This window comes from Hippopotamus amphibius, chromosome 12, assembly GCF_030028045.1.
Source record: "Hippopotamus amphibius kiboko isolate mHipAmp2 chromosome 12, mHipAmp2.hap2, whole genome shotgun sequence".
Lineage (NCBI taxonomy): Eukaryota > Metazoa > Chordata > Mammalia > Artiodactyla > Hippopotamidae > Hippopotamus > Hippopotamus amphibius.
This window is the reverse complement of record NC_080197.1, coordinates 86,059,902-86,070,956: the sequence shown is the minus strand read 5'-3', so window position 1 is coordinate 86,070,956 and position 11,055 is coordinate 86,059,902. Positions and strand designations below refer to the sequence as shown.

Genomic DNA, 11,055 nt, shown 5'->3' with positions numbered 1-11,055 from the left:
TAGAGCTGGTGGTCCGCAACAAAAGAAGCCACCACAATGAGAAGCCCACATACCACAAAGAAGAGTAGCCCTAGCTCACCACAACTAGAGAAAGCCTGTGTGCAGCCACAAAGGCCCAACTCAGCCAATAAATAAAAATTAATTTTTTAAAAAAGACTAAAAAAAACCCCAAAACAAATAGAGCTATAATAAATATCCATGGATAAGCCTTTGTGTGCCCATATTCTTTCATTTCTCTTGGATTCATAGGAGTAGAAGGGCTAGATCACATGGTATGTATAACTTTTAAAGTCCTGCCATACTGTTTTCAAAGTGGTTATACCATTTTACACTCTCAGCAGCAGTGTATAAGAATTCTAGTACTCCACATACTCTCCAGTGCTTGAGATAGTCAATCTTTTTAATGTTAACCATTTTAACAGGTGTGCCAACATTGTTTCAATGTTTTGAATTGGTAAGCATTCACATGGTGCAAACATTTAAGACACATCTTTTGGGCTTCCTAGGTGGCGCAGTGGTTGAGAATCCGCCTGCCAATGCAGGGGACACGGGTTCGATCCCTGCTCCAGGAAGATCCCACATGCCACGGAGCAACTAAGCCCGTGTGCCAAAAAACAAAAAAAAAAAAACACATTTTTTAAGGTATATAGTGGAAAGTCATTCCCACCTCTGTCTCCCCACCTTACCCAGTAACCACTTTGTAGGTATCTTGTGTAATCTTCCAGAGTTTCTTTACTCAAATACGAATGAATATTGTTTTCCTGCTCTTTTACACAAAAGGCATCATGCTAAGCTCATGGTTCTGAATCTTGCCTTGTTTTCATTTAAGAAATATTTCGGAGAGCTTTCTCACTCACTGTCACAGCCAGGTACTGTTTAATTATATGGATGTACTAAGATTTATTTTACTAGTTCCCTACTGATGGACATATTGGTTATTTCTAATCTTTTGCCATTACAAACAATGCTGCAGTAAACAGCCTTACATACACAGTATTTCTGGTGAATGCAAATATATCTGTAGAAATCATTCTTAGAAGTGGGCATGGTAATTTGTAATTTTGATAGACATTTGCCAAATTAGCCCTATAGGACTTGTACTCCCACTATCAATAAATTAGAGTGACTGCTTATCCACAGCCTCACAATGAAAGTTAGTAAATGTTTGGATTTTTACCAATCTGATAATGGTATCTGTGTGGTTTTAATCTGCCTTCTTATTAAGAGTGAGGCTGAACATCTTTTAGAAGTCATTTGTATTTCCTTTTCTGTGAACTGTCTATAAATGTCATTTGGTACTTTTTTTTCAATTTTTAAAATTTGTTTAAATTTTTCCCCAGTTTTATGGAGATATAATTGACATATATCACTATGTAAGTTTAAGGTGTACAACAGAATGATTCGACTTACATCATGAAATGATTACCACAATAGGTTTAGTTAGTGGATATCCAGCATCTCATGTAGATACAAAATTAAAGAATAGAAAACATTTTTTTCATTGCGATGAGAACACAGGATTTACTATCCTAAGAACTTTCATTTATAACGTACAGCAGTGTTAATGACCTGTATCAGGTGGTATGTTACATTCCCTAGTACTTATTTATATTATAACTGGAAGTTTGTACCTTTTGACTACCTTCATCTAACTCCCCCTCCTCCCAGCTACTTTTTCTAATGGTTGGTCATATACTTATTGATCTCTAGGAATTATTAATATTTAGGGGAATAAGCCCTTTGTGATGCAAACTGCAATTTTTTCCCCCCAAGTTGTCATTTTTCTTTTGACTTTATGGAGTTCTCATGCTTGACATTAATCCTGTTAATTAACCCTGGACATTAATCCCAATATTAGTCCAGCTATTTTGCCTCCTAAATACTTCTGGAATCCCCCCACTTCTTTCTACCCATATGCCACTTCCCTAGGCCAGTCTGCCATCATTACTCACCTAAATTACTGCATTGTATCCTGTGTCTCCCAGACACACCTCAACTTTTCCCCTTTCTAATCTATTCTGCATTTGGTAGCCAGAAAGATATTGCTAAAATAAAAACATAATCATGTCACTTTTCTGCTGAAAACTCTTGGTAGCTAACTAGTGCCTGGAGGACAGACTCCATCGTCTTAAGACAGAATCCTCCATGGGTTCCAAGGCCCCCCACATGGAAAGGCTCCTGTTTACCTCTTCAGCTTCATTCTGACCAGTCCTCACCTCCCATTCCATGCACCGGCCAGACTGAACTGTTTTCGCACCCTCCCTCTCCATAAGCTCTCCCACCTTTAGGCCTTTGTATATGCTGTTCCCACTTTGGGGACCCCTTCTTCACTGGCTTAACTTCTGCTCGTCCTTCAGATTTCATCTCAGACATCACTAGCAGCATGAAGCCTTCCCTGACCACAGTAGGAAAGATTAGATACCTCACCTATGTGTTCTCATAACACCCCATACTGTCCTTATGGCAGCATTAATCACACTACATTTCGATTATCTGTTTCCTTTTCTGTCTTTCCCATTAGGTAGACTAAGTTCCATGAGAAGAGGGACTAAGTGTGCTTCTTCAGTACTGGTTCCCTAGACTCTATTACAGGGCCTGGTACACAACAGGTGCTTGATAAATGGTTGTTAAATTAATTCAAGAAAGGATGCTTGATGACTTAACGACATCTTCATCTCATTAGGGGACCAAGGAGAATGAAGAAAACAGAAAGGGACTTCCCTGGTGGCGCAGTGGTTAAGAATCCGCCTGCCAATGCAGAGGACACGGGTTCGATCCCTGGTCCGGGAAAATCCCACAAGCCGCGGAGCAACTAAACCTGTGCACCACAACTACTGAGCCTGCCCTCTAGAACCTGCGAGCCACAACTACTGAAGGCTGCGCAGCTAGAGCCTGTGCTCCACAGCAATAAGAAGCCTGCACACCGCAAGAGTAGCCCCTGCTTGCTGCAACTAGAGAAAGCGCCTGCACAGCAACAAAGACCCAACAAAGCCAATTAATTCATTAATTAATTAAAAAGAAAACAGAAATGCTCTTGATGCCTGTCCAAGAAAGTAGCCAGATGCCCCTTAATCCCACCTGCCAGAGAAAACCGCGGCTTGTAGCCCCTTCTTTGCTGCTGGTAATATCATTTGGCTCCACCCTGGCTTTCAGGAGACCCCGTCCCAGAGTGCTAAACAAAATACCTAACATCCTGTAGAGGAGGCACTGACCAATCTGAGGGCAGCTTGCCTTAGCTGGAGCTGAGTCCTGTAGGCTTCCTGGGTGTCAAGAGTTAACCCTTTAATTACTGGGCCATGGAAAGCTCTGGGGCGCAGGGGTTTCAATGGAGGGCTGGAGCAGAGGAGGGTATTTGGGGAGAGGGCTTGGGGCAATGGCTGTATGCCATCTAGTAGAAGTATTTGTACTTTTGACTAGGTTCTGATCAGAATTTACAACCTGATTATCAGCTCGGCTTACTTCTCCTCTGCCTTCTCAGGCTCCTCTTTGCTTTTTTCCGTCCCTGAAACAGAGTCTAGATTTAGAGGCTGAGATGACACAAGGATCATGTGAATTTTTCGGCAGATGATAAAACTGAGACCCTTGGGAGGCAACAGGTTAAAAACAATGTAAATAAACAATGTAAACATTAGAAACAAAGCTTGTAAAATCAAGCAAAGCTGAGTTTGATCATTGGCTCTGCAGCTGCGTAACTTAGCTCAGCTACTTAACTTCTCTGAAATACAGTCCCCTTGCCTGCACTCTCCCTTGGTCTGCTATGGACACAAGGTGAATAATACCTGCAAGAACACTGGTGCAGTATCTGATTCCTACATGACAAGGAATAAGGGGGAACTGAGGAGACGAGGACCAAAGTTAGTTTTTGGTGACACAGTGAGGACTGGAATTAGCCTCCCTCTCCCACACTCTCATTGACATGGGCTGCTACAGTCAACACAATTTCAGGGTCCCTAACGAGGGGCCCAGAAAGAGAAAAAAGGTAAGTTTCCTTTCTTAGGTTCACTCCTTTATTTTCTGAAATCCTGAGCACAGGGTAGGATGGGTATAATTACTGACCTCTCCAGTTTCAGGCTTTGGGGTGGAATCAGTTTAAGATCCGACTTGTAAAAGTAAGGTTACAGGGAAGAAGATTTGACTGTTCTGACCTCCAAGGACTTATTCATTCAATTTCACCACTTACTGACTGCAAATTTCACACTGAGAAAAATGCAAGGCCCCGAGGGTAAAAGTCCACTGGAAAAAAAAACATTTTTCAAACTGAGTCCTGACTTGTTGGTAGGATGTGACATCACAACCAGAGTTGAAAAAAGGAAATAGGAGAGAACAGAAAATACTATAGGGCATTGTACACAGAAGGTTAGGAATCAGGTCATAAACTTTTCAGTTACATTTATAAATGTGTGTGTACTGGGTCATGATTTAAAGTGTATTACTGTGAATTTTGGTCAAGAAAGTTTGCAAGCCCCTTTACCAGAAGGTGAAATTCAGGACAGCGAGAGCTTTATTTTGTTTTAGAACACTGCCTGGCATTCGTAAGTGTTCTCCAAAGAACTGCTGAAGGAGTGAATATCTAACACTGTGCCTGCCTTCAAGCAGATTAGAGTCAGAAATACAGGAAAAGGTAAATATCATAGGCTTTATCATACTAATATTAGTCTGAACCAAATAAACAATATGAATCTACTGAAAGGGGAAGAACCTAAAAGAACTTCAAATACTAATAGTCTTGGAAATTGGGCTTTTAGAGTATTTTACTCATGATAGGCAGACTGAAGCGATAAGAACAAAACAAAACAAAACTGACTTGGGAACGTGGGAACCAGGATAGAAGACCTGACTTTGTGTGACTTAGGGCAAATCTCTCTCAATTCTCTCATTTGAAAAACAGGAATGCTCAAACAAGCCCTGCCAGCCATGCAGGGCTGTTGTGAAGACCTATGATGATCCCATAAAATCGTGCATTTTAAGGGTGCTCTGCAAACTTTAATACGGTACTGGAGAGAAAAACAAGGGATTGCTGAGTTGAAGTGAGTACAGGTCTTTTCAGTAGTTTAAGTCATTCATCAGCAAATATTTATCAGGCTTCTAATGTTTACCGACGGCTTTTCTTTCCAAAGCTTCCCTTTTCAAATGCTTTTCTAATATTCTTCCTACAGTACAGAATGTAAATTCCATGAGAAAATAGTGTTAGGCTGTCCTGTTCAGCTCCCATCTCTGTACTTGCACATAGCAAGCGCTCAGCAGATACCTTAAAATGAAGAATGGAAGGAAAAACTTAATTGCTGCCTTAAAGGATGGCACCTTTGCCCTTAAGAACAATTAAGTTAACAGAAGTGATACACAGGAAAATATACGTAACACAGAAAAGATACAGGTGCCTATAGCACGTACCAAAGGAAGGGCCGGGCCACAGGCACTCCTTGGATACGGCGAGTATGCCGGCTTTAGCGCTAGCTGCTGCCGGGGGGCACAGCACAGCATACCTTTCCTTTTGGTGAGAAAGCGACAGAGAAATAAATACCGACAGCCTGTCAGTAGAAGAGACAGGCAGCGAAGATTCGAATGAGGGGAACGCGTGACAGATCAACGGCTGGGGAGCATATTTCAGGCAGTTAGAGAAGTTTGTAGAAATCTATGCCCCTCGTGGAAAGACTGTCAAGGTGAGGTGACCTTGAGGTGCTGAGAGTAGGTGGGAAGAGGTTCCGGAGAACAGTTTAATGGTACTGCCTCCGAGCACCCAAGAGAGAAAAGATCCTGTCTTCAGACAATACCTGTATTTGGTTTTCTTCCACTCGAGGGACAAGGGTAGAGGTTGGAGGACAAGACCTGGTGGGCGGAGCCAACGCGAGTAGGCGGGATCACGCGGGCCCTCCCTCCCGCTACTGGAGGCCGGACGAAGGGGCAGGGTTTCCGGTAGCAGCGGCACTCGGGCGTCGGGTGACGCTGGGCGGACAAGGCGTCACGTGACACGGAAGTGACTACGAACAGGAAGAGGACGAAAAAAATAACCGTCCGCGACGCCGAGCCGAACCGGACCCGCAGCCGCCATGAACAGCAAAGGCAAGGACAGGGGGCGGCTAAGGTCGCCGGGGGGAGTCGTGCTGGCCGGGAGCGAGCGGGCCTGGAGCCCAGGGTCACCAAACGCAGGCCTGGGGAGAGCTGCGCCGCGCTCCTGGGCCGGCTGCAGTGCCCGGGACTGCGCCAGACGCCTTCGTCATCCCCGAGCTACAGCTGCTCCCTCGCTCCCGGCCCTTTCCCCCTTAAACTCTGTGGCGCAGTTTGGAGCTGCGGGCTCGAGTGGGGGGGCAGTGGAGGAGAATGCTTGTCGTGATGGGCATCTGTTGGAGCAAATGGGGAGCTAGAGGCGAGATTTGGGTAGGCCAATGGAGAGCTGGCAGAGGCGGGGCGCCGTGCTCCGGAACCACAGGCAGGCACCCGGGCTTAACTAGTGAAGTGCTGGCGCTGGTGGGCGGGCCGGGCGGGCCAGGGGGGCCCGAAGGGTCTCTTACCCCTTACCCTCGCTGGCGGCCAGAACGTCTCCCGGTTGCTTTATCAGGACATTCCCCTCGGCCCCCTTTCCAATCTCAAGGTTCACTTCCACCACTCACTTTTTTTATTTGGAAGTCGACCTTGAGTAGGAACCTGTGAGGTCGATGACCACAATCACTGTTACAAGGTCTTGGTCAGTTACAACCAGACCTTAGGAGACCACCCAGAGAGACAGGACACACCCTTGAAACATCGGCAAGAAGGAGTGCCCAGACCTGCCCAGTATTCTGGAAGGGTCTTGGGCCCAGCTAGGCTTTTCAGTTACACCAGTCTGCTACTGGGAAGAGCTTTTCCTGTCCAGTTAGAATCCAGCATCTTTGGTTGTAAGGGTGCAGAGAGGATGCTTATTTTCTTGGTTCCAGGAATCAGGCCCTCCAGGGCTGTCTGTTTGCAAATCTCTTTCTGCTTGCTCCGGCTTGGCTAGCTACCCAACGTGCCCTGCCATATTTTGGTGGCTCTGTATGATAGGCAACATGCATTTTTTCCTTTATCTTCCAGGTCAATATCCGACGCAGCCAACCTACCCGGTGCAGCCTCCTGGGAATCCTGTGTACCCTCAGACCTTGCATATTCCTCAGGCTCCACCCTATACTGATGCTCCACCTGCCTACTCAGAGGTGCTTCCAGTTTACTAGACTTTACTAATGGAATACTCTTGGATCACGTTGTCAGTCTTTAGCTAAGTCTGACTCCACACATTTATCTACTGTCCACAAATAGGAGAGAGTACTCACGTGAATAATCTAAAACATCATATAGTTGAGCAATTTCTGTTGGGGTTGAGAATGCATTATCTGATTATTTTGTTATTTGGCACAGGCTGAGGTTAAGAAGATGAGTTTGCATTCCTTGAGCCTAACATTAGCTATGGCAGGAAGTGATCCAGGAGAATATTGAGTGGCAGTGGAAGGGCAACTTGTGTTAACTCAGAGCGTCATCTGCACGAGGAGAATTAAGAATTGACTCTTTAAAGAGATCTGAAATAAGAATGTCATAAAGTAACTTGCTGCCTTCTCTTCTGCCTCTTCTAGCTCTATCGTCCGAGCTTTGTGCACCCGGGGGCAGCCACAGTCCCCACCATGTCAGCTGCATTTCCTGGCGCCTCACTGTATCTTCCCATGGCCCAGTCCGTGGCTGTTGGACCTTTAGGTTCCACAATCCCCATGGCTTATTATCCAGTTGGTCCCATCTATCCACCTGGTTCAGCAGTGCTGGTGGAAGGAGGGTATGATGCAGGTGCCAGATTTGGAGCTGGCGCTACTGCTGGAAACATTCCTGTGAGTATGCCTCTGTCACAAAAAACTCAACTCTTGTGTATTATAACTTTCTGAAATGACCACATAGTCATCCTTTCCTCACCCCTGGGTAATAGTTGCTGGTATTGGTGCAACCACTGACATCCAGCAGTCAAGCAGAAAGCACTTGAGGGGGCAGAACCATGGCAAGTCAGTAGCATCTGGCACATTCACTGGGGTCTGAGTTACTCAGATTCCTGTTTTCCTGTCTTAGGAGTCCTGCCTGCTGCTTTTCCAGTTCACTTTGGTACTGGCCTAGTAACACTCCTCATTCAATTCCATAAGCATTTACTTAATAATTGCCATCAGCATGGCATTGTATTAGGAACCATGATGATTAAAAAAGTAGAACGCCCAGTCCCTATTAAATTACACTTAGAAAGATACTGGGGATTTTAGTTATGTCTCCTGTTTAGTTCCCCTATGTATGGGAATTAGAGCCCAAATGATCTTTGCTGGGACCGTCTGCTCAGTAGCCACACGCTAGGGATGAGGTGAGAATGCTGTCATCAGGTAGAGTCTTCAGATTTTCCAGGGCCATTTGAAAACTGTTGGACCCTGTGACATAGGGCCCTGGACCTGGTACTCACTCCTTGTATTTTGGAATGTGAGCAGGATGATTTTCTACCCTGAAGATGCCTGTGGGTCTGGACTACCCACACCTAGAAGGCATCCATAGACTTTATCTTGGACCTGGAACGCTTTAAATGAGTCGGTTTCCTGTTTATATCTTTGGGCTCACAGAGAATGTAGACCTGCTGTACCCAAATTGGTGGCGCACAGCTAGCTCTTTGAGAAGCCATTGGTTAGCACAGTGCCATCTTCCTGACTGGTCCTCTTTCACCTTTGTCCACCTCCCTTCCACAGCTGCCGTGTGTCCAATCAGCCTTGTCTTTTCCTTTCAGCCTCCTCCCCCTGGATGCCCTCCCAATGCTGCTCAGCTAGCAGTCATGCAGGGAGCCAATGTCCTCGTAACTCAGCGGAAGGGAAACTTCTTCATGGGTGGCTCAGATGGTGGCTACACCATCTGGTGAAGAACCAAGGCCACCTCTGTGCCGGGAAAGACATCACATACCTTCAGCACTTCTCACAATGTAACTGCTTTAGTCATATTAACCTGAAGTTGCAGTTTAGACACATGTTGTTGGGGTGTCTTTCTGGTGCCCAAACTTTCAGGCACTTTTCAAACTTAATAAGGAACCATGTAATGGTAGCAGTACCTCCCTAAAGCATTTTGAGGTAGGGGAGGTATCCATTCATAAAATGAATGTGGGTGAAGCAGCCCTAAGGATCTTCCTTTAATTCCTCCGGAGTAATACTGTACCATACTGGTCTTTGCTTTTAGTAATAAAACATCAAATTAGGTTCGGAGGGAACTTTGATCTTCCTAAGAATTAAAGTTGCCAAATTATTCTGATTGGTCTTTAAGCTCCTTTAAGTCTTTGATTTATATTACTTGTTATAAATGAACCACATTAGTTGTCTGCCTTTTCCTTTCCTTCCTTTGCCCCACGTCCTACCCTCAACCCTCATCTTCCGTTCTTTCCCACCAATCTCCATTGAATCAATGGTGCAGGACAGAAAGCCAGTCAGACTAATTTCCTTCTCTCCTTGCACTTCCCCCCACTTGTCATCTTTTAACTAGTCTTTCACAAAGGATCCTCTGAAACCTCTTCTGTGCCCCAGGCACAGACCCCATTACTTCTGCTTTTGCATCTCCTCAGACAAAAGTGGAGGGTGCCTTTTGGACCCTCCTCGTAAGTTGTCTCTTCATACATGAACCAAACCCAGATTTGCTTTGGTGCCAGAAAAAGTGAGCTTTGTCTTAACAAAGGATATCAATGGAAACTACCGTAAACAGCAGTTTGTTTATAATTTGAGGGGCCAGGAGGAGGATGCATTTAAAAGCCTGATGACTAGAGCCAAATTAAGGGGAGTTTTCACATCAAAAGTTGGCTACCATTTCTTGTCAGTGTCAGATGCAGCCACTCATGGCTCTCAACAATTCCTAAGCTGGGTTAATGGGGTGGCGTTGTGAATGCCTCGTGACTAAGTGACTTGAGTCCGGTGAAATCTCATTAGGGTTAAGACTATTTCAGGGATCCTTAATATTTTGATTTTTGTTTTCTAAAATTGGATTTTATTTTATTTTATCTTATAATTTCAGTTCATCTAAATTTTGTGTTCTGTACATGTGATGTTTGACTGTACCATTGACTGTTATGGAAGTTCAGCGTTGTATGTCTCTCTCTACACTGTGGTGCACTTAACTTGTGGATTTTTTATACTAAAAATGTAGAATAAAGACTATTTTGAAGATTTGAATAAAGTGATGAAGTTGCATTACACCTCACTTCAAGGATTCTTTACTCAGCTTGTTTTTAGATCTCTTCTTTTATATCCCACCTAGAATTTAGATAAGGGCTGCTATTGTTTTTTTTAAATGAAGCCTTTGAAATAAATGCAGGATTACAAGGCTAAGATTTGACCATTTTCATGAGTTCCATTCTAGATGTTTAACCTTTCTTCATTTTACTTCCTAAGCTCGTTCAGATTCTTAAGAGCCTATTACAGCAGAGGAATTCAGAACATAAACTTAGAAATAGGGGAAAAGTTGATTCTCCTAACTTGCCCTTAAGTTTGACTTAAGGAAAATGTTTTCTAGTGTAACAGTTTGTGTAAGTTCAGGATAACCTTCAGTTTTTCCAAAATTCTGTTTGGAGAAATACTGTAAACTCCTGGAATCTAAGTTGTCAAGACTGATTCCTCAACTCTTGGGTCTTAGCTTGGGTGGACTTGAGCTTGAACAATGGAGGCAATATATTTAAGACTTTGAAGGAGATTTAGCTTAATTCCAAAGTAAACAATACATGGAGACCTAATGATTTCTACCAAAACATTGTACCTTTCAAACATACCTCATTTTGAGATGAAGTGAGATCCAAGAAGCCTCTCTGGGCTTGACATAAAGGGCACTGGTGGGAAAAGTGATAGGTCGTTCCTGGTTCCCTCTGTGTGTACACAGAATGGGTCTGGGAAAGTCTGGCCCTTGCCAGGATGGAGGCTAGACAACCAGTCTCCCAGGGTATGTTTCAAATGACACTCTTGTAGGACCATCTTTGTTTCAAACTCCTGAGATTATTCTGGGAACTTCTGAAACTTCCCTGAGGCCCTCCTTGCTTGGGAGAGAACACAGGCAAAGGAGTTAAGC

The 11,055-nt window shown here is 44.3% G+C and overlaps 1 protein-coding gene across 2 annotated transcripts; it reads left to right on the top strand.

Annotated features, from left to right (window-relative positions):
* Positions 1-5,906: 5,906 nt before the first annotated feature.
* DAZAP2 (DAZ associated protein 2) lies at positions 5,907-10,192 on the top strand. 2 transcript variants are annotated; one of them, XM_057701591.1, is made up of 4 exons: positions 5,907-6,060; positions 7,048-7,166; positions 7,581-7,749; positions 8,750-10,192. In XM_057701591.1, the coding sequence occupies exons 1-4, from the start codon at positions 6,048-6,050 to the stop codon at positions 9,070-9,072; spliced, it is 624 nt and encodes a 207-aa protein (XP_057557574.1). In that variant the 5' UTR covers positions 5,907-6,047; the 3' UTR covers positions 9,073-10,192. The 2 variants fall into 2 exon arrangements, with proteins under 2 accessions (XP_057557574.1, XP_057557573.1); XM_057701590.1 differs by having other exon boundaries at positions 7,581-7,826.
* The last annotated feature ends 863 nt before the right edge of the window (positions 10,193-11,055 follow it).